The following is a 24049-nucleotide window of genomic DNA, read 5'->3' on the forward strand; positions in this document are numbered from 1 at the left end:
GAGGAGTTTTCTGTAGCACCTGCTAACTATGCAAATTGGGAAATTGTGGGTGCATCACCAATGTTTTTTTCAATTATTAATTTTCATGAATGGTAAATCTTCAGCAGCAAGCATGTGTTTTCCTATTTTGGGAGAGCTATGTGTAAAATTCCCAACAACAAAGTGGAATCAGAAGATCTTCCATTTAAACCACAAAAAAAACATGCAGACTACCATCAATTTCACCAATAAGTGTGTGCTTCCTATTTAACACACTTCATGTGTCATCATTTTGACCTGCTTATTTGTTATGCTATAGATATTTATATTTCCTATTTATTTAAGTGATGTCAATTCAGAACTCCCACTGAGTCTTCTGCTTAGCTAGTGTGCTACATGCTGATCTTTATTTCTGTGTTTGTGCTATTGGCTGGAGTTAATGTTACAATATTATCGCCTCGCTTAAACAATAATTCTCTTCAGATGTAATTCCCATTTATGGCTGATCCTTGAAATTTTTTTCTCTCTTTCACCTTTTCTCATGATTTGTGCTGTTCATCACGGTACTTCACTGCTGTGTTTCTGTGTATTTTCATTCCCAGTCCATTTTTATGACTCATTGTCCTGTTGTTTGTTTCTGAAATCTGCCCTGTTTTAAGTAAGGCCACTGGGCAACTATATTAACAAAGATGGCCAGCTATCAATTTCATCTAAATGGCTAAATTATGAAGGCTTGGCTGAGTTTCAAGATTTACTTAGCTACAGCCTGTTTATACAGCTGAGCTGCAGTGTTTGCTTTGATTGACATCTTTGAGGTTATGATATGTTATTTTAATTTTTTTTCTATAGGTCTATGTTTGTATGGTCAAAATTAAGAGATGTAAAAGTTGATATACTAGCAATGAAGATTCAGTGGGCTGTTTCCGGATATGGAAGGACTGTTTTATAAGCAGAGATTGAAAAGGTTGGATCTGTACTCATTGGATTATAGAAAAATGAGAGGAGACTTTATTGAAACCTAAGTGAATCTTAGAGGACTTGACAGTATAAGTCCATGTGTGAGAGTTTAGGACTAGAAGGCATATTCTCAGAATATGAAGTTGTGCATTTAGGACAGAGATAAGGAGAATATTTTAAATTTTCTCTCAGGTTATGAATCTGTGCAATTCTTTTGGATAAATGTTGGGAATGTTTCCCCTTATGGAGGAGTTAAGAACAAGGGGAGCCTATCAAAATAAAGGATCTGACTTTTAAGAAAGATATGAGTTGGAAATTTTTCTCTTAGAGTATTGTTAATGTTTGAAAGCCTGTTGACCAGTGGGCTGTGGATGCTGGGTCATTGAATATATTCAAGGAGGCTTTAGACAAGTTTTTATTTGACAAGGGAGTCAAGGGAAGGTGGTGTTAGTGAAGTAGTGGGTGTGGGCAGGAAAGTAGTATTAAGGTCACAATCAAATCAGCCATGATCTTATTGACTGGCAGAATAGGAACAAAGGGTAGAATATCCTACTTCAGTTTCTATTTTTTTTATTTTCTAATAGAGCTCATGTACTGATGTCAATAAGGCAAATTCATCACTTCAAACAAACTTTTTTTAGTACTGTGACAAGACAAGTATGCTTGACAATTGCTTTAATACTTGCCCTTGAATTACAAGACCTACTTTTCCTTTAATGTAGAGGACATGACACAAAGCAAACAAATATCTCTGGTCAAGAAAGGAACTCAATAGAGGGTGATGGAGCTAAGAACGATCGTGTGTCCAATAAAAGCACTAAAAACAAGCTTGGGGAAAATCCAGAAAGAACACCATCAGGCTGTGCTCTGATCATGTCGGATGTGAAAGTTGAAGAAGGCGGTGGTCCAAAAGTCATTCCTGGTAACCAAGAGAAAGGATTAAGCAAGGAAGAAGACACCAAAGCTGCAGTTGTTATTCCAAATAAAGAACCAGATGCCACAGTTATTCAGAGCAAGATCAGAGAACACAAAGACCTGAAGGAAAAAGGGAAATTAGATGGAAAAGGTCAGTTGACAATCCAAGAAAAATCTACAACAATCGGTTTGGAGAAGGATGAAGAACAAGCAGCAGTGAAAATTCAAAGCAATTACAGAGGCTATAAGGAAAGAAAACAAATTCAAGATAATACTAAGAGTGAAGGAGAAATGTTTGCTACCTTTTCAAAGCAGGTGGGTGACATGAGGGATTTACACATTTTCATTTGAGGAACATTACATTTCAAAGCTTTTTCAAAACCGATAATGTAATAGAGTATTACTACGGGCCCACCAAGTAACCAATTCTGTGTCTTGTGAAAAAGCACTGCTGAGATCAATACTTTAAATAGACAAATCCTTAACCTTTTCTTATTAACTTCTTATCAAGAAATTGTCTCTGGTTTATTGTCTAATCTGTGCCTAGAATTGAATGTACCTAATCTGCTTGGTCACCATCTTCTCTTTATCAATCAGTCAATCTAGATTGAAGTATTTTATATTACCAATCTATGATTAGGATACATACAAGTTGCTGAATGAATGAAATATCCCCATTTTGCTAAATGGTCAATGAAGAAACCAGGCAATGACTCATAAATAATTTCTAATTAATCTTAAATTCAAAAATAGCAGGACCTGAACTGAACAATAGGATATGAAAATAACTTGAGACAACTGATAACGCAACTGATGAAATAAACAATAAAACTCATGAAAACAATTTGGTTATTTCATTATAATTTAATAATAATTGCTTATGAGAAATTGATAGTTAAGATCACATTAGCATAGATCCAAGTTGTAGAGATTAAGTTAGTATTAAAGTCTTTAGACAAATGAAAAGCTGATGCTATAAGATAACCAATCAATGAATTTGCTTGTAGGTTTAAAAATAAAAGTTTCCAGACTTTTTACAAATAAAAACCTATGAGCTGGAATTGGTTGCCTCAATATTGACTTGTCTTCTTCTGGGAAAAGAAATATTCAGCAGGTCAGTGAGAATTTATGGAAATCAACAGATCAGGACCATTCGTCAGAACAGAATTCTTAAGATTTCTTATAGTTGTTCCCAAAAGTCAAGTAAAGCCAGTGAAACACTAACCATTTATTTTAAGCTCACATCCTGTATTATTTTAGCATAGTATTTTTAATATTCAACAATTTAGGATCTATAATGTTTCAATAGGTTAATTGATTACATATCCCTATAAATATTTATCCCTATATTTCTTCCACACACTAGTCCTTTTTACAACCAAATAGTTATGCCAGTCCTGCTTTAAAATGCAAGGAGGTAGTTTGAATAATGGCACACAATTGAATGATTGACTTCAGCATGATTAGTTTTCTAATTGGTATTTACATGGAATGACATACCAACTATTTTTTAATCTAATAAGTATTTCTATTCATTAATGATAGATAACAAAGCGTTCTGAGGAATTCTTGATGGCTCAGAAGAAGCTGAATGACGTCCTTGGTTCACAATATCTAACGTTTAAAAACCAGAATCCACCACCTGAAAAAAAACAACCTGAGAAAAAACCACCAGTTGAGAGATCTCCATCACCAGGTTGGACTGCAGTTGTTTTTTACTTTTTGCTATTCCAAAGTAATACATATTTCATGGGAAATCAGCCCAAGAAGAAACATTAGAAGCCAACCTTTCACCACTGAAGTAGGTGGGCAGCTCAACACACCCCTGACAGGAAGCAGATAATATGTAACATGGGAGCAGGTGAATGCAGAGGCAGGCTTGTGAGAAAATGTAGCCCCAGTTGTGATAGAAATGGCTTTTGTCTCTCATGGCTGCTCATATCACCATCACCTACTAACCTTCGTGCTAACTCACGTCTGCCAATCAACCCCATCCTAACTACCCATTCCAAATTCATCACCAAATACCAGTGTCCAGTTCAAACAGATGTCAGGAGCCATATGGAAATGAAAAAAAAAATAAAATTGTGACAATCTAATACAGCTCTCACTCAATTCACACTTGACAGTGGAAAATATGGATTCATGAAACCCATTCAAAGTTTTAAAATCTCCTCAGTAACTGATCTCTTTTAAAACAAGCTTCTATTCAGACTCCAAATTGAAAGTGAGTAATCCTTTAACATTGTCACCAAACTGCCAGTCAAAATCCAAACCTCCCGCTGAGATCATTGTAACCTTTAAGATATAAACACGGTTACATTATAATAGTTCCTGGGACATGTCAACAAAGACTTGATTGCAACTATGCATCAGAAGGTCATGTTTACATCTAACTTGCCAATCAAAGCAGCCTAACAGACTTTCCTTAGCTCTCCCTGACAGTTCCAGTCCTTTTTTCACATTTGAAAAGCATGACATTTCAAATAACTTCGGATCATGACATTTAAACAGATCTTATTCTTCAAGAGCATTTATATCGACTCAATCAATTCATGACTATCACCTCAGCAGGTCTGGCAGCATCTGTAAGGAGAGAAAAGAGCTGACATTTTGTCAAAGCTAAAAAAAGGGAGAAATAGGGAGGTATTTATACTAGGCTGAGAGAAGGTGAGTCATGGCTCCAGAAGCAAAGATAGCAATAATAACAGTGCATAGAGAGATTATAGGGAGATTAGGAGCTGTGAATGACCAAGGCTGAAGCCAGTGCTATGTGACAGAATATGTGGGGGGTGGGGGGGATGGTTGAAGCAAAGGCAAAATGGAAAACAGGAGAGAAGGGTAGCAAAGGGGGAACTTGTGCTCTCTCCCAACAACTTCTCCTTCAACTCATCCCATTTTCTCCAAATCAAAAGTGTAGCAATGGGTACCTGCATGGGTCCTAGCTATGCCTGCCTTTTCATGGGGTATGTGGAACATTTCTTGTTCCAGGCCTACCCGGGTCCCCTCCCACAACTGCTTTATTGGTACATTGATGACTATTTCAGTGCTGCTTCATGCTCTTGTCCTGACCTTGAAAACTTCAGAAACTTCGCTTCCAGTTTCCACTCCTCCATCACCTTCACCTGGTCCATCTCCAACACTTGCCTTCCTTTCCTTGACCTTTCAGTCTCCATTTCCGGCAACAGTCTATCCACTAATATCCATTACAAGCCCACTGACTCCCACAGCTATCTGGACTACAGCTCTTCTCACCCTACGTCCTGTAAGGACTCTATCCCTTTCTCTCAGCCTCTTCACCTCCGCTGCATTTGTTCCGATGAAGCCACCTTCCAAAGTGGTGCTCTCAATATGTGCTCCTTCTTCTCCAACCGTGGCTTGACAGTAATTGACAGGTCTCTCGACAGTGTGCGGTCCATCTCCCACGCCATGACCCTCACCGCCTCCCTCCCCTCCCAGAACAAGGATAGGGTCCCTCTTGTTCCCACCTTTCACCCCACCAGCCTTCACAAGCAAAGAATAATCCTCCGCCATTTTCGCCACAACGCCACCACTAAACACATCTTCCCTTCCTTCCGTCTGTCTGCATTCCACAGAGATTGTTCCCTCCGGGACAACCTAGTCCACTCCTCCATCACACCGAACACCTCTCCCATCACACACGGCACCTTCCCATGCAATTGCAGAAGGTGCAACACCTGTCCCTTTACCTCTTCCATGCTCACCATCCAAGGCCCCAAACACTCATTTCAGATTAAGCAGCGTTTCACTTGTACCTCTTTCAATTTGGTCTATTGCATTCGTTGCTCCCAATGTGGTCTCCTCTATATCGGAGAGACAAAACACCGACTGGGTGATCGCTTTGCTGAGCACCTTCGGTCTGTACACAATCAGGTCCTGGACCTTCCCGTGGCTTGCCACTTCAACACACAACCCTGCTCCCATGTTCACATGTCTGTCCTTAGTCTGCTGCAATGTTCCAGTGAAGCCCAACGCAAACTGGAGGAACAGCATCTCATCTTCCGACTAGGCACGTTACAGCCTGCTGGTCTCAACATTGAATTTAACAACTTCAGATGATTATTCTATCTCGACCCCTCTGTTTTCATTCTGCTCTGTAATTTTATTTCATTTATTTTACTTATCTTTTTTTATTTTTTCACTGTTCTGTACCTCTCATTTCTAGATTGATTCTCTTTCTCTCGCTCCCCATTATCTCATCACCTTTTTCCTCTCCTCTTCCCTCTTTGCCACCCTTCTCCTCTGTTTTCCATTTAGCCTCTGCTTCACCCATCCCCCTCTCCGCCCCCACATATTTTGTCACATCACACTGGTTTCAACCTTGGACATTCACAGCTCCTAATCTCCCTATAATCTCTCTATGCACTGTCATTATCACCTCTTTATTGCTACCTTTACTTCTGGAATCATGATTCACCTTCTCTCAGCCTAGCATAAATAGTAGCCATGGGCACCCGCACGGGCCCCAGCTATGCCTGCCTCTTCGTAGGATATGTGGAACAGTCCATCTTCCGCAGCTACACTGGCACCACCTTTTCCTCCACTACATCGATGACTGTATCGGCACTGCCTCGTGCTCCCACGAGGAGGCTGAACAGTTCATCCACTTTACTAACACCTTCCACCCCAACCTCAAATTTATCTGGACCGTCTCAGACTCCTCCCTCCCCTTCCTAGACCTCTCCATTTCTATCTCAGGCGACTGACTCAACACGGACATTTACTATAAACCGACCGACTCCCACAGCTACCTAGACTACACCTCCTCCCACCCTGCCCCCTGTAAAAACACCATCCCATACTCCCAATTCCTTCTTCTCTGCCACATCTGCTCCCAGGAGGCCCAGTTCCAATACTGAACAACCCAGATGGCCTCTTTCTTCAAAGACCACAATTTCACTCAAAAGTAGTTGACGATGCTCTCCAACGCATCTCCTCCATTTCCCGCTCCTCCGTCCTTGAGCCCCGCCCCTCCAATCACCACCAGGACAGAACCCCACTGGTCCTCACCTACCACCCCACCAACCTCCATATACATCGTATCATCTGTTGTCATTTCCACCACCTCCAAACGGATCCCACCACCAAGGATATATTTCCCTCCCCTCCCCTATCAGTGTTCCGAAAAGACCACTCCCTCCGTGACTCCCTCGTCAGGTCCACACCCCCCACCAACCCAACCTCCACTCCCGGCACCTTCCCCTGCAACCGCAAGAAATGCAAAACTTGCGCCCACACCTCCCCCTCTTATTTCCCTCCAAAGCCCCAAGGGATCCTTCCACATCCGCCACAAGTTCACCTGCACCTCCACACACATCATTTATTGCATCCGCTGCACCCAATGTGGCCTCCTCTATATTGGGGAAACAGGCTGCCTACTTGCAGAACGTTTCAGAGAACACCTATGGGACACCCGTATCAACCAACCTAACCACCCCGTAGCTCAACACTTCAACTACCCCACCCACTCCACCAAGGACATGCAGGTCCTTGGACTCCTCCATCGTCAGACCATAGCAACACGGCAGCTGGAGGAAGAGCGCCTCATCTTCCACCTAGGAACCCTCCAACCACAAGGGATGAACTCAGATTTCTCCAGTTTCCTCATTTCCCTCCCCCCACCTTGTCTCAGTCCCAACCCTCAAACTCAGCACCACCTTTCTAACCTGCAATATTCTTCCTGACCTCTCCACCCCCACCCCCTCTCCGGCCTATCACCCTCACCTTAACCTCCTTCCACCTATCGCATTTCCAATGTCCCTCCCCCAAGTCCCTCCTCCTTACCTTTTATCTTAGCCTGCTTGGCACACTTTCCTCATTCCTGAAGAAGGGCTCATGCCCGAAACGTCGATTCTCCTGCTCCTTGGATGCTACCTGACCTGCTGCGCTTTTCCAGCAACACATTTTCAGCTCTGATCTCCAGCATCTGCAGTCCTCACTTTCTCCTCGTATAAATACCTCCCTATTTCTCCCTTTTTGTCGCTTTCACAAAAAGTCAGTTAGACTTGAATTGTCAGCTCTTTTCTCTCCTTACGGATGCTGCCAGACCTGCTGAGATTTTCCAGCATTTTCTCTTTTGGTTTCAGATTCCAGCATCCGCAGTAATTTGCTTTTGTCCATGACTATCACCTTGTGGGTTTAGGTCCTGTAAGGCTCTGGTTTACACTCAGTGATTTGCTGATTTTAGGTGGTTCAAATAATCCCTGGTTCTGGACACTGGGTTTATTTAGGGACTGTGAAATGAATCTCTGTGTTTATTTAAATACAAAAGGTGAGAATAATACAAGAAATTAAGGTAAAAGCACTAAACAGTGAAATTAACACTATCAATTGCTGCATATGGAGGACATTAATTAACTACACTATTAAATTAGACACAGATTAAATACTTATTGGAACCAAAACAGCAGCTTTAATCGCAGAAACCTTAATCAGACTTCGTTCCCTTGGGTTCCCAAAGCCCTGACACCTCCTGCCTTCCCCTCCCTGCTCGCTAGGTTAGAACTTCGGCATCTTGGGAGTTTAATCTCACACTGAGGAAAAAAGTTAAAAATCACACAACACCAGGTTATAGTCCAACAGGTTTAATTGGATTAAATCTGTTGGACTATAACCTGGTGTTGTGTGATTTTTACCTTTGTACACCCCAGTCCAACACCGGCATCTCCAAACCATGAGGCAAAAAACAGTTTTAAAGTGTGTCTCGTTGCTGAGGTTCTTGCTGTCAATTGTCTTGGTTTGGAACAGACCTATGTCTGGAAGCTCTTGTTTGAACAGTGCTTGTTTGGCTTCCCCCCTTTCAGATGTCCTTTGTTTGTCGATGCTCTTGATTTGGCTGCCTGAATCAGCTTCCCAGTTCATCCTCTGTGGTTCTTGGTTCTGAGGCTGCTTGTTGGGGCTGGAAACCTGAGGGGAAGCTGTTTATTGTTGACTGTCTCTCAGGTCAGATCAGGGCTAGCAGTTGTACAGACTGTGTGCCCCATTATGTCCTCTCAAATCTGTGTTGCTACTGTGTTTCTGGTGTTCCCTTTGAGGTCAATTGGCTTCCTGATAGTTAAGAGTATGTGTGAATGTATTTTGATTGAAGTTGAATGTCCAGTATCTCTGAGGGTCCATACTGCCTGTGCTAGGGTGTAAAAGTTAGTTTTGGTCCAGAGTGTTAGGTTTGATTCATTGTTCTCTTGAAGTGGAGGTATAAATAGAAATCAAAAACAGAAATTGTTGGAAAAGCTCAGCAGGTATAGCAGCATCAGTGAAGAGAATCAGAATTAATATTTTAGATCTGGTGATCCTTCCTCAGAATTATAAGTTGGAATTCCAGGTTGAACAATAGCCCCTGCAATTCTGCAAAGATTTTCCAGGTGGCATGAAAATCTAAAGTTTCACTTTTCTTTGTTTTTTTCCAAAATTAGAATGTGCAAAGCTGCTTTAAAGATTTGAAGTGAATGATCAAATTCAGTAAGCTTGAGGGTGGCACAATGGCTCAGTGGTTAGCACTCCTGCCTCACAGTGCCAGGGACCTGGGTTCGGTTCCCACCTAGGGTGACTGTCTGTGTGGAGTTTGTATATTCTCCCAGTGTCTGCGTGGGTTTCTTCTGGGTGCTCTGGTTTCTTCCCACACTCCAAAGATGTGCAGATCAGATGAATTGGCCGTGCTAAATTGCCCATAGTATCAGGAGGTCAAGGGGAATGGGTCTGGGTGGGTTATTCCTTGGAGGGTTGGTGTGGAATTTTTGGGCCGAAGAGTCTGTTCCCATACTGTAGGGATTCTATTCTCATCTCAACAAGAAAAAGATGAATAGTTATTGGATCTAGCTGACAGTGTTAATTAATAGATTTGGAAAAAGGTTTTGGAGGATGGTAAACATAGGAGAGAAACAGAACACTGACCAGACCTGAAAATTCCAGACTGTATGTTTACTTGTGGAATTAATGAAATAGGGTATGCACAACAGAGCAGTTGAAAGAGTAGAAAGTACATACAAAGCCATGTGTTTGAAGTAAATTACGAAGCTGAGGCCAAAAATGCATCAGAGAGTTTTGAATTCTGGCAAAGGGATTTTTTTAATTGAATCTAATGATCAGATATTTCAGAAAAGATAGAATTTGAAAATAGAAAGTTCTTTAATGTTTGTGAAACAAAAAAAGTATTCACTTAGGATTTTTTAATGTCCCAAAATAAAAAAAAGTGGCAAAATAGACTAAATAGAAGTTGTTTTCTTCATTAAAAAAAACACAATAAGCACTTGAATTTGAGTGGGGCACTGGAGAACATTTCACATCCTGTCATGCTCATTATTCCCTGGAACACACAGAAAATGCTCTAAATCTCAACAGGTCAAACTGCAGCTATGGAATGAGAAACAGAGTTAAAAGGCATAAATTTAATTGAATAGACTCAAATGTATCACTCCAGAAAGCTGTCTGTAATTGCAGTGAGGCACTGAAGTGCTCTTTAACTCAGCCAAGCCATTAGCATCCCATTTCTGTGTTTATTAGTCTATAAGAGTGTGGCTGACATGACACGTAAAATCTGCCAAAGGAAGGCTTTCTAGTGAAAGGGTCATAATGGCTGAACTGTACCTTGATTTCTGTGGCATCACAAATGTAAAGGAGATCTGAGAAGACTTCCCAGCCTCCCAGTCTCAACTTTTACCCAGATGTCCAGCTATGGGATCTGACGCACTAAAATGAAGTGATGTTTGTCAGTGTATGTGGAAGAAGCTAGCTTCACAAATCAAATAGACATGATGGAAATGGCCAAGGCAGTATGAAACCTGAGTGTGAACCCTTCTCAAGGGTAATGAAGAGTAAGCAATAGATGCTTGCTGAATTAGCCAGTGCATGAATACTGGTGGTGTAGTGGTAATATCACGAGATTAGAGTGATTATTCTGGGGGCATGGGTTTAAATCCCACAACTATTAAAATCAGTAATTCTGGAATTCTCTCAGCAATGATGATCTTTACAATAAATTTGGGCAGCTCAGTGGTTCGCACTGCTGCCTCACAGCACCAGGGATCTGTGTTCAATCCAGCCCCAGGCAACTGTCTGTGTGGTATCTGCACATTCTCCCCGTGTCTATGTGGGTCTCTTCCGGTGCTCTGGTTTCCTCCTACAATCCAAAGATGTCCACGTATGGTGGATTGGCTATGCTAAATTGTCCGTTGTGTCCAGGGATGTGCAGGCTAGGTGGATTAGCAATGGGAACTGCAGGGTTACAGGGATAGGTATGGGGATGGGTTTGGTTGGGATGCGCTCTGGAGGGTCAGTGTGGACTCAATGGACCGAATGACCTGCTCCACATTGTAGGGATTCTATGAATCGATGATAACAAAAGGAAACAGTGCCTAAAAGGTTTAAGGAGGTTGGAAAGGCTGGCTGGTATAGCAACTAAGTGTCAAACTCCAGTGTTCTCCTGCATAGCCCTCCTCAGACCCCAACACACATTACAGCTTTACTTAATCATCATCCCCCACCTTGTACCAAGCTGATCAGCCAACTCTGACACAGAATCAGGGTGCTGAGGGTTAGGTAACAGGCCACTTTCACAGCCACTTTCTTCTATCTCTGTGTTTCATTGGGGAAAAAGGTATTGTTCAAGGATGCTGCAAATGTGCGTGATCACCTTCCTTGAAAGCTTGACCCTCATGGGGTACTGGTAAGAGGGGGTTATTAATTGGGAAGAGACAGAAGTTCATAACGCTTAATTCCCTTACTCATTAAAAATCTGTTTATCACAGCCTTAAATATACTTAAAGATCCAGCCCTCAACAGAGCTCTACTATAGAGTTCCATAGATTCACTAACACCCGAGAGAAAACAAATCCTCCTCATTTCTGTCTTAAATGTGTGATTCCTTACTCTGAAACTAAAGGCTCACATCCTTGACTCTGTCATTAGGGGAAATAACGTTTCTGCATCTACACTGTCAAGTGCCTACAGAATATTGTTCTTCTGTGGAAGTATCACTGAACCTGAAATGTTAATATTGAATTCTCTCCACAGATGCTGCCGAACTTGCTGAACATTTCCAGCAATTTCTGTTTTCGTTTCTGATTTCCAGCATCAGCAGTTCTTTTGGTTTTTATTCTCACTTAGAATCGTGTTTGTTTCAATAAGCAACTCCCTGGACAGTGGCAGCACTCAGCCTGTGGTCACAAGTAACCTGGACGTTGAGGGACTGAATTTCTTTCTGTTCAGGAATCTGGCTTGATGTTACTAGGGTACTCTAAACATGAGATCCTCAGCCTGACTTAATGGAGGTGATAGGATCACTGGCAAAGCGGGTATGGTGCAGAATGGCACCCCTGGAATGTCCTCAGATGAGAAGGCCCTTTTGTGACACAGTGGTAGAGTCCATACCCCTGGACTAGAAGGTCTGGGTGCAAGTCCAGAGGTGTCCAATAACATCTCTGAACAGGTTGGTTAGAAAAATAGGTTAATTTTTTTATAAAAAAAGGCAATCTCTGTCTATCATCCCTCTTCCCTGCCAGAACAAAATGGCAACTTTTGAGGGGATGGGGCATTTGAAGTCAAGATTCCTCAGACTTCCTTCACCAAACCAGTGGATGAACCCATCCATGGCTTGAAGTCTGTGCACATCCAACTATTACTGGTAGCTTTTTCAGACCTGGCATTCATACCAACCACTTCCCAGTTGAGGGGTTCGTAGAGATGGGCCTTAGAGCTGGACCTTTTGTTTTTGCCTGGGGTGTGCAGGGGATTTGCCAACAGCATAGAAGAACAAAGATTCATTTGTGCTCTGAATCACTGCCTTTCCTAAGATTTCATGAAGATGCCAATGTTTGATGTGTAGCTGGGAGTAGAAGATTGGAGGATTTCACACCAGTTGGCTGCAGATTCTTAATCTCCCCTTCACTGGCAAGTTCTCCTTGCTCTCTTTCTAGCTCAGTGGCCTGCACCTGAAAGAGGTCAGCAGCCTCAGGTCAGGATCGATTCATATTTAATACATATGTTGGGAGAGAAGCATTAAGATACGTTAGCAAGGGTGCATGTGTACTAAAGCTACAGGGAGAGATGTTAGTTCCCTGAAAAGTGATTGTCTGTATGTGTTCTTTATAAGAGGAGTGTAATATGGGCAAAGTTGTATGTCAACAGATTCTGAATGAAAAGAGGTTCAGTGTCATCAAAGGGCATCAGTTGACATTTAGCCTTAAAGCACCTGAGATGCCAGCGAAGCTGTTCATTCTGAAGCCATCTTCTATGGTAGCATCCTTGTCTGCTGAACATTTTACCAATACGCTCTCTGACATCCACAATCTCCCATTAATGGTGAAAGTCAGTGGGTTACCACTTTAATACTTTAGCTCCTTTTTAGTTTATGTGAACCCAGTATGTGAGAAGCAGTGCCATAGTGGTGCAAATAACGCTAACTTGCAAGGAAGGAGTGGGCAGAATCTCCTGCCTGCCAGGCCAGTAAATGTTGTGTTTTACCCGTGCATATGTGTGTAATGAGCTGAGAAGAATGTGATCGCACGGAAAACCCAACCTGCTGCCGAGCAGAAGTTCCTCCCACTTTTAAGGCCACCTCCAGGCACAATCTTTGAAAACAACAAGATTTCAGCCAAAGTAATAGAACTGAAATTCTGCCTGTAGGCCTGTGTTGATGGTGTCACACTGCTTTGAGCTGAATTTCTGATTCCATCCGCTCTACCTCTGAAGCAGCTTGTGTTACTGCTGTTGTTACTTAAGGTACCCCCTTTAAAATCACAAATCAAATAAGGTGGCAAATAAGGTGGTGAAGTGTGACATATATTGTGGTTAGATTGTTTAGGTTAGACAATGTGACAGTGATCACAGCTATTGTTCTCCATTTTCATTCGATATGAAATTGTCACTTAATGATTTGTATTCATTTTTGGGACAGGAAATGTAAGTGTCAGTGAAGAGGAAGATCAATCAGAGAGGGTCACTAATCTCAGATTTTCACAAGGGTTCTCCTTAATGTCCATAGAGACAGGTTCTCTATCAATTACACACTCTTAAAATTGGGTGGCCTAGCAGAGACCCCTCAGCATCAGAGGAGGAGCAAGTTCGATGTGGAAGCACTCTCTTACTAACCTCTTTAAGAATTTGCATAACGACCAGGGAAAGGTGCCAGGCCACCGCTTTGGGATGGAGTTGGAGGTGGCAGTTGAATGGAGGTGGATGTGGTGAATGTTGGGTTCCCACTGCAGGATGGTGTTTAACTGAACCCCTATCCTGTGCCAATCAATAGATCTGTCTGGAGCATTGACTACTAACCCCTGGCCTTCTGCTGGATGCTGTGGGGCAACTGCAAAGAGATTGGAGCAGCATACATTCCAAAGAGTTGAAAATCCTCACCATGTCACAAGAGACCGTGACTTACACCCCTACTTTACACTGTCCTGCAATAGATACAAGACATCTAATTTATACTCGCTTTTTTTCCTTTTAACCCTCTCTATAAACCTAAAGATAGTGCAAAACAGATGCTGACATCATTTGAGCAATGCCCTAAAGATTTGTGTAATTAAAGAGTTCTTGTGTAACCTACACCAATATGAGACATTCTGAAACAGATAGTTATAGAGTTGCTATTTTCAGCAGCGAAGCACAGAGAAAATTGACACTCCATATGGAGCTAATATACATGTAAGGGCTGAGTTAGACTTCCAAACAATGCTCCCCTAGCAACTGAACTAAAGCATTATTGTACATATATAAAGTAAAAATATATAGCTGAGTATACAATAAGCTATTTCTAAAATAAACCAAATCATTAATTGACTTCAATGAGCAAAGTGATAAGCAAGCCTGCAGGAAAATATACACAATTGTTTATTACAAGAGCCATCTGGATTTTCCCAGAACCAGAAGTACCTCTTTACAAAAGGGGCTTTAATTATAAGATGCCAGATCTCAATTTATCTTTCATCAATAACATAGGTCATATCATCATCTTCAGAAATAATTACCATGTTAATCTTAACAATAGTCATCAAAACAGCATCTTAACTCCCCCTACCTTTTATTCATTGAATGAAGTCTGGTGTCTCATTCCTGCCCAGTAGATTAAGGGGTTCGCCAAGCATTCAGATCTCACAGCTAGCTTTCACTGACTTCCATACGCCCCAGAGCTTTGCATTGCTGCAAATGTTATTCTTTAGGATAATTGGTCAACTGAACAGTCTTCCAACTTCCATTAGAAAACAAACCATTAACTTAATAGATGCAGTAAAACAATAGTTAAAAATCTTAGTCTTTTATATAAACCTAAAATCTAATGGTGTTTTTATGACTGAATGGCTGGAAGTGGAAATTGTAAACAAAAAAGAACTGCCTCTACTCTGTTACATGTTCCCATAAAGAGACAGAAGACAATTTCTCAGCTTGTTTGTGATCCATTGAATTAGAACCAAAACTGCATCAATATGTCTGGACATCTGTGTTTTTACTAAGGCTCAGAACTGAATGGGTTGTGTTCATGACTCTGACCTCTTTTGACATCCCAGGTGATTGTTCTATTACATTTTGCTACTCTTCTGGCAGCGCCAGACAACCTCTAGTTACCAAGATTTGAATTAAATTCTATTAAAGGGGCATAGCATTCCATAGATAAAATGACTGCTACAAATTTTGTTTAATTTGTTTGCAAATTGTACACTGACTTGAATTACATCATAAAGTACTGACAAATGAAAAATGATAGCGCTAGATGGCTGCTCTCCCAAAAGGGATATGATGTATCATTTATTTTTCATGAAGCCACTGGAACAGGCCTAATGGTGGGTGAGCAGTGTTGTTTTTCCTATTGCAATACATCATCTACTCAAAGTTAACTTGCTGTCCAATCGACACCTTTCTTCCCACAGCGTAAATTGTTGTGATTGTTTGAAATCTGAAATTCTTGCATTTTTCCTAATGAGCACAAGATGAAGAGCTTTGTCAAGATATCTCTCTCTTCAGTTTACTTCCCACAAAGCTTCAAAAACAGTTATATGTGTTGTTATGATCCCTTTGAAACAAACAGCTTAAAAGAACTAAATTTTCCAAACAACTTTAGTGGAAAATTCAAAAGCCAGGAATTCACTTTTTAAAATTTTTACTGCAACAATCAAACCCAAAATCAAGAAAATTTAAACAGTAATGAACAGCAAACTTGTGGCAAGTATAAATTGCACCTTAAATGATGGACACACAATTAATGCAGTTCTTGCAAATTTACTCAGCCCTCCACTTGGCATTAATAACAATCACAAAGATCCTTTAACATGCCTGTCTTTCTCACAAACAATTCCAGTGCCTCTTTTTTTTCCAGAGAATAACAGCAAACTACCATGTCAAGCTCCATGGGTATGGTCTTCCCCAAAACAGCAAGGATTTGCAGGACCTTGCCAACTCTGTTTACGATGATTTTGTTGGCGTGAATCCATTAATATGATCTTCGAGGAACTGAAACAGAAGCAGTAACTGTGGATTTGTCTGTTTGCGATCCTGATTCCAAGCTCGGTTGTCTTGAGCGTGCCTATATTGTACCATCATCTGAGCTCAGATGGCTATGTCCTTTTACCTAGTTTCATTTGGTTACAATTCTCCAGATGTTCTGATTGGCAACTTTAGTTTCGGTCTTCATTTTCCTCAAAACCCAGAGCTTCCATTTCCTTTTGCAGTTTTGTCAGTTATGGGTCTGCCTCAAAAATTACAAGCTTTGAACCTATGAATTCCAGTAGACTATCCTGTCACAAAATCATTTTGAAGGCGAAAATAAGAAAAAAGATAAAAACAAGCACATTCAAAGTTTTATTTTCATTTCTGGATCATTCAACCTTTTCGTTTTGTGTCTTTTTCTTGAAAATTAGCCGAACCTGAAAGTTTCCCTAAAAGTCATTCACCAAACCTACTTGGTATTGCTATTCCTTCACTTTTGTTGGATGAAAATCCTGGAACTCCCTCCATAATAGCACCGTGGGTGTACCTACACTAAATGGATTGTAACAATTCAAGCAGGCAGTCGGCAACCAACTCAACGGCAGTTAGGGATGAGCATCAAATGCTGGCCCAACCACTGAACCTCACATCCCTGGAATAAATGATTAAAAAAACTATTTTCCTTTCTCCAGCCTTTGAAAATCTCATTATCATTACTTATCTTCCTAAACAAGATTTTCACAAAGAAAATGAAGTAAAAATTTCCAACAGTCCTCATTTATAAAAGAAGGTGTAATGTTTCTAAATGTCCACTTTTTATTAATATTAAGGCATTTTATTAAATGTAATTGTATATTAACTGTTCTACTCAATTAGAAATAACGTAAGAGTAAAATGTTTTTCCCAATAGGAAATTTGTACTTAATTGGATTTGTGTATTATTGCAATCTTCCACAACCCCTCTGAAAGGCTGCTAGTTGATGACACAAAACCTGATGAAGACATGTAATAATTTTACACCAGTGTGATTTTAAATTACCATCATCCGTCATAGCATTCTTATATCTGTTCTACTGGCAGCAAATACAGTCAGCAGTGATATTTGAAAACAATTAATGCTGTTAGAGCAGCCGATGAGAAACCGAGCACAGAAAAGAGGAGTGACTCTAATGAGGAAGCTAGGGCTTACAAATGCAGTCAGATAAAACTTGTACTGGTCAAAGTTATAGCAGCCTGTAAAATATTTTTTAAAAATACATATTTAACAACTAAATGGGTGACGTGCAAACTGTATGACTGAGGGAAACCAGGTGAAGATAAAGCTAATAAGGCTATTGAGATATTAGTTACATGACATGGAAAGGGCCTAAAAACTCTGTAGACCCATTTTCATTGAAGCAACTATAATATAAAATAATATGAATCTTATGGGTATTCTCCAACACCTAATGGAAAAGTCAATCCTGAGCCCACCAATTCAGAAGCTGCCTGACCTGGAGTGATATTACACTGGAAGGTGCCTTAATTAATTCAGAGTGGTTCAGCATGTGGAATCTGTGAAGAAGTCCTGCCCTTGAAATCTGATCGACAGTTATCCTTTCAATCGCAGCAATGCCAGTACTGGGCAGTGGATGTTGTTGAGACTATAGCAATGAAATGAGAATGCATCCAGTCATCCAAGATCTATCCTCAGCTGCACTCTACAGGCTTGGCAATTTCTATTCCCAGTTTTGTTCTTGTTCTCAAACGTGAAAACATTAGAAATAGAGGCAAGAGTAGGCCATATAGTCCTTAAGCTTGCTGAAGCATTCAGATGTATCATGGCCTATCATTTATTATATTCTTTTACAGGACATGGACATTACAGACCAGGCCAGTATTATATGCACATTATTAATTACCCTTGAGAATATGGTACTTATCCACTGTCTTGGTCCATGTGGTCTTCAGTTTGGCCTTACCTCTAGTTTCCTCCCTGTTTCTCATAAAACTTGACTCCCTCATAGATCTGTCTGCCTTAGTCTTGAATATATTCAATGACTCAGATTCCACTGCCCTCTTGGATGGAGAATTCTGAAGATCCCAGTGAGTGAAGAAACTCCTTTTCATCTCCATCTTAAATGGGCAACCTCCTGCTCTGCAACTATATTCTCTAGTTCTAATAACCCTGGACTCTAGAGGGGTAACATCCATTCAATATCTCCCCAATCAAACTCTCTCAGAATCAGACACGTTTCAGTAAGTCAAGCTCCCATTTTTCTGAACTCCAAGATGTGATTCATTCAAAAGAAGACAATTACTTACTCTGTGGATGAAGGTCATGTAGAATAGCCTCACACTGCAAGTTGCTTCTGTCACAGTTTAGCACTGGCAAATGCTGGGGAGTTTGCCTCACTGCACTCACATGAGAACTTAATGGATAGCACAGGGAAGCCACAGTATGAAAATAAGCCACGTGTTATGAAACTATTTATTAATTCTTCTGTGATAAATTATTTTATTTTCTGGTAATCTATTGTAAGTGTTGGTACCAAAAAACACAATCAGTTTCAGTATTTTCTCATTGTACATCTGGCACCCTCTATCATGTTTGATCATTACCATCAAAGAACAATTTGGAAAATCAATATGGAGTCAACTTGACCAATTGAAAATGTCTTTGTTTGTCAAGACCACTTGAAAAAGTGGGTTGTTGTTCCACTTCATGTACTTATGGGATACCAGACTCAATCAGGAGTTGGGCACTGAGCTAGCAGAAACAAGAAAAGATTGAGACAGCGAACAGAGTTCTTGAGCGATCCAGTCAGAGGGTAAGGTAAATGGAGCAAGAGAGATCACAAAAAAGACAAATCTCTGGTGAGAAGAGTAAATGCTCTGAGTACAAAATCAGATACAAAATTTAAAATTTATCTACAATGAATTTTAAACAAGTGTTTTTGAAAGGACATTTTCACTTCTGAAATTTATTTAGCTTTGAGGAGGAATGCGGTGATGGAAAATTAACTGCTCTGCCCTTCTTTAGGTCCCAATAGAGGAGCTGATCAGAAGCAACAAAGAACCCCCAGACGAACACAACCACCAAAGACACTGAATACTCCTGAAGACAGCACCTATTACAACCTCATCCATGTAAGTCACATCAGCACATCCTGTCATGTTTAATGTAACTATTTTATAGAAATGTAATCCAGTATATGTCCTGCTGGTGCTATCTGTTCACCTGGAACTTCTTAACTTGACTGCTCATTTTCTGCTCTTTTCCTTTATCCTTTTCATATACTTGCAATTCAAGTGTTACTTTTCGTATATTTATAAATCCCTTTTACATTGTGTTTTAATTCTCCCCACTGTAGTGAGAAACCCTTAATGAAAGCTCCTTTTCATCCTCTTTCATTCATCACATAATGATCTAGTTCAATGGGGATAAAATTGGACATGATAGCAAGCAGTTTTTGGATGCAATGATGTCCTTAGGTTCCACATAGCACATGCGCACACCTCTGATGTAGAGCACTGACTGTTATTTTGAAAAAGGGTTTGCTGGAGGAATACTTATTGTCCAACAGAAGTATACAAACTGATCAGGGCATCAGTTATTGTGCCATTTTGAAGCTTCTCACTCCAGCCAGCTGCCTCTTTTAATCTCTCACAACCGGACATATATTAAGCAGCATCTTTACAACATAACAAGATTACCAAATAGTTACAAGTTACTTGGTTAATTTCTTTCATAGAATCCTTGCAGCATGGAAACAGGCCCTTCAGCCCTACAAGTCCACACTGACCCTCTGAAGAGTATCCCACCCTAACCCACTCCTCTACATTTACCCCTAACTTACACACCCGCTGAATATTATGGGCAATTTAGCATGGTCAATTCATCTGACCCACACATCTTTGGATTGCGGGAGGAAACCAGAGTTCCAAGAGGAAACCCATGCAGACACAGGGAGAATGTGCATACTCCACACAGGCAGTGGCCCAATGCTGAAATCAAACCCGGGTCTCTGTCGCTGTTAGGCTGAAGTGCTAAACACTGTGCCACCATGCCGCCCCTCTGGCTGTTGACGTAATTGTGCAAATTTCTGCAGCTTTGCACAGCTCTTCCAAGTTTCAAAAGTCTAAGGAAGTGAAGTACATTTTACTGACTCCAAACCAATGGACAAATTAATTCCTCCAGAAGTTAAGCATTACAGGGAGAAGGAGCAGGGCTCACACTGAGCAGGACAAACTACTCTAACAGGGAGAAAGAAAGAAATACTATTTTTGACATCTACAGTTCCATAAGGAGGTTTGATTGAATTTTACCAACTGTAGCACAAACATTTTGACCCATAGAGCATGTCTCGAATGCCGTTGCCAATGGCTATGCAAGTAAATGTGCTGAGAAATATTTGTCAAGAGTGTGGTGCTGGAAAAGCACAGCAGGTCAGGCAGCAACCGAGGAGTAGGAAAATCGACGTTCCGGGCAAAAGCCCTTCATCAGGAATGAGGCTGGGAGCTGAGGGGGGTGGAGAAATAAATGGGAGGGGGGTGGGGCTGGGGGGAAAGTTAGCTGAGAGTGCAATAGATAGATGGAGTTGTGGGTAATGGTGATAGGTCAGAGGGGATGGTGGGTTGGTGGGGGGGGGGGGCTGGACCTGACGAGGGAGTCGCGGAGGGAACGGTCTTTACGGAAAGTGGATAGGGGTGGGGAGGGGAATATATCTCTGATGTTGGGGTCCTTTTGTAGGTGGTGGAAATGGCGGAGGAGGATATATACGGAGGTTGGGGATTAGAAGGTGAGGACCAGGGGGGTTCTGTCCTTGTTGTGGTTGGAGGGGTGGGGGTTTGAGGGTGGAGGTGCGAGACATGGATGGGATGCACTGGGGGGGAATCATCAACCATGTGGGAGGGGAAATTATGGCCTTTAAAGAAAGAGGCCAACTGGTGTGTTCTGCAGTGGAACTGGTCCTCCTGGGAACAGATGCAGCTGAGGCAGTGGAATTGGGAATAATGGATAGTATTTTTACCAGAGGCAGGGTGGGAGGAGGTGTAATCCAGGTAACTGTGGGAGTCCGTGGGTTTGTAGAAGATGTCAGTGGTGAGTCAGTCCCCGTTGATGGAGATGGAGAGGTCCAGGAAGAGAAGCAAGAGTTGACCATTGCCAGGATTTTCTTTCACCTCTGGGGTCAAGAAAAGGTGCAGATACATTGAAAAACAGATGCTGAGATAGTGTGTCAGTGTTCTGATGCCTATGGAAAACATTGTAATACTCAAAGTGAGGGAGGAGAATTGGACTAGAGAGCCCATTCACCTCTAATTAATTAAGTGTTGGAATATCATTAGGAGCTTGAGGCATACAAGAACTGAACACAATCCAAACTGTTAAAATATATTTCCTATGAATCACATAGAGAAGCAGATTTCATTAGTGTTTTTTTCTACCAGGTCTCAGTTCCATGTGATCTGACATCATCATGCCAGGGATCCTTACACACGTGCTCAGTTGCTATTATTAAGATGTTGATAAAGCTAACTCTTTGCAATAACCTTCAAGAGATGTCTGTTATTGGGCCAGGGAGGGCCAGGCAAATCACCAAACCTGATTATTCTGGTGCAAACTCTCACACAACTGTCATGTTCAATGTGGGGAGAAAGTAAGCATTTTTTAAAACTGTAGAATATTTTATTGACAGGGGCAGGTTGGAAGGAGCTATTCTGTGACTGTGTATCTTAAGCCAAACTATGCCCTCTAGTTTTGGACTCCCCCCAGCCTGGGAAAAAGACCTTGGCTATTTCTTCAGCTTCTTAACATCAAACATTCCTGGATGCTCTTCAAATTAATGTTTGTTGAACCACCTTCAATCAAATATATTCTTCTTTAAATAGGGAGACCAAAACTATATACTATACTGCACATGTAATCTCACCAAAGCATCATACAGTCGTAACAAGCCTTTTTGTTTGTACTCCAATCACTTGCGATAGAGGCCCTTCCATTTTAACTATTTGCTGTGCCTGAACAGTAACTTTCTAACATGGATTGTTAATGAATCAGGCTAACTCAGAAACCCTTAAAAGTGGCAGAATGGACATGATTCTAGGACTCTTACCTCCATTCCAGTTTCTGGTGGTTTTTACCAGTGTGGGATAATGTGATAGTTATACAGACTGCCCTGCTTAGCTCAAGTTTTGGTCTGGGTAATTCAAATCCACTATGACCTCCAAATAAAATTGATGGAGTCAAGACCTTCAATTTGACTTATGGGACTTCAGACATGTCCGGAAGTCTCGATGAGTGGGAAACTAAACAGTCTCCTGCTTCTGGAATTATTTCATTGACAGAGCAGTTATTTTGTTACAGTGGGCTCCATTGTTTAAAGTTGTATTGATATGGTTTAAGAGCTGAGGCCAATATGAATATTTGGCTGAAATTTCAATTAATAGGAACCATTTACCTCAGCTAATTATTAAATATTTTCCAAGGTTAGTAAAGGATTATCCTTCTATAATATGGTTTGTTAATAGATGTTTGTTTTTACAACTGACTGGTCACTTGAAGGAATTTGGTTCATTTTCATTGGGTCTACAACATTTTCCCTAAACATTTGTGCACCTGTGGCCTCCCAAAGAGCTATGAGGGTGTTCCATTTTAGTCACTGAATGACTGCAGTGCTCTTATGCCCTGTGTATCATCATGTGCATATTCCACCTTCATCTAATTCTTACTATATAGGCAATGTACTTAATATGATTGCTATCAGTGCGAAATTTAATTACTATGCGTTTTCACCATTACTGTCCTCTTGGATTTTGACCTTTGCCTGTGCAGATTACACTCCATTATTTAGGGTTGAAAATGCAGGTGTATCTTTGACTATCCAATTTCTTTCTGCTACCTCTAATTGTGCCATAGTCTGTGCGTAGTCTGTCTAACCATCATTAGTATAATGCAATATTTTTGGATGCTTTAGCTGTCACAGAACTTGTTATGTCTGCATGTTGTAAGTGTAAATTGGATAGATTTTTCAAAGAGCTGAAAGTGATCAAATTGGCTGAGTGAGCTCTTTCTGTGCTGTATCATTCTATAGTTCAATTGAACCATGGCACTGCAGCAGCATTACAGCACATTTAGACTTAGGCATTCTTAAGTAAATCTCAAAACTCGTGGTTACAGAAGTATGATTTTCTATCTGCCTTCAGGTTGAATGTTAACCTTCTGTAAATATGAAACGAGAAAGGTTAAGTAAGTCCTTGACATCAATATTTATCATTTGTAGCCTCTCCAGTGCCCAGGGGATATTTTACAAAACAATAAACTGTCACAGTGACAAAAGGATGCCTTTACATTTTATCTGCTCGTGTTTTCATTAAATGTAGTAAAAGACAATACCAACTATCTAAATCCTGATAATATTGAGAATGCAGCCAAGTTTCGATGATCTAAAAGCCTAAGGGTTTTGCACATTGTAGTTTTCATTAGGTAGAAGATATATGCTTAATGTATATAAAGTCAATATAAATTATCTATAATGTATATTTCGACAATTTTAATTAAAGTGATCCCAGGAATGCAGAGCAAATGTTACCTGCACTAAGAAAGATATTTTCTTTGCACAGATGCAGAAATCCATAAACTGAAATAAATGCCATATTAAATTAATATTATTTTGTGCCAGACACAGAGGCTGCAAGAATTTTGAATAGTTGTGATATTGCTCTGTGATCTTTGTCATAAGTTTTATCACGTCGCAACACAATTTGTAGACATCATGATGGC

General features: G+C 40.8%; 1 protein-coding gene across 4 annotated transcripts in view; it reads left to right on the plus strand.

The window, feature by feature from the left end:
* Positions 1-24049, plus strand: part of myo3a (myosin IIIA) — a 444520-nt gene that overhangs the window by 353418 nt on the left and 67053 nt on the right. For all 4 annotated transcript variants that reach the window (XM_072575981.1, XM_072575982.1, XM_072575984.1 and 1 more), the window contains 3 exons: positions 1659-2166; positions 3397-3547; positions 19310-19416. In XM_072575981.1, coding sequence (XP_072432082.1) covers positions 1659-2166; positions 3397-3547; positions 19310-19416 — 766 coding nt within the window. The remainder of the gene's footprint in view (positions 1-1658; positions 2167-3396; positions 3548-19309; positions 19417-24049) is intronic.

The sequence above is a fragment of the Chiloscyllium punctatum genome, chromosome 8 (genome assembly GCF_047496795.1).
Source record: "Chiloscyllium punctatum isolate Juve2018m chromosome 8, sChiPun1.3, whole genome shotgun sequence".
In the NCBI taxonomy this organism is placed as follows: Eukaryota; Metazoa; Chordata; class Chondrichthyes; order Orectolobiformes; family Hemiscylliidae; genus Chiloscyllium; species Chiloscyllium punctatum.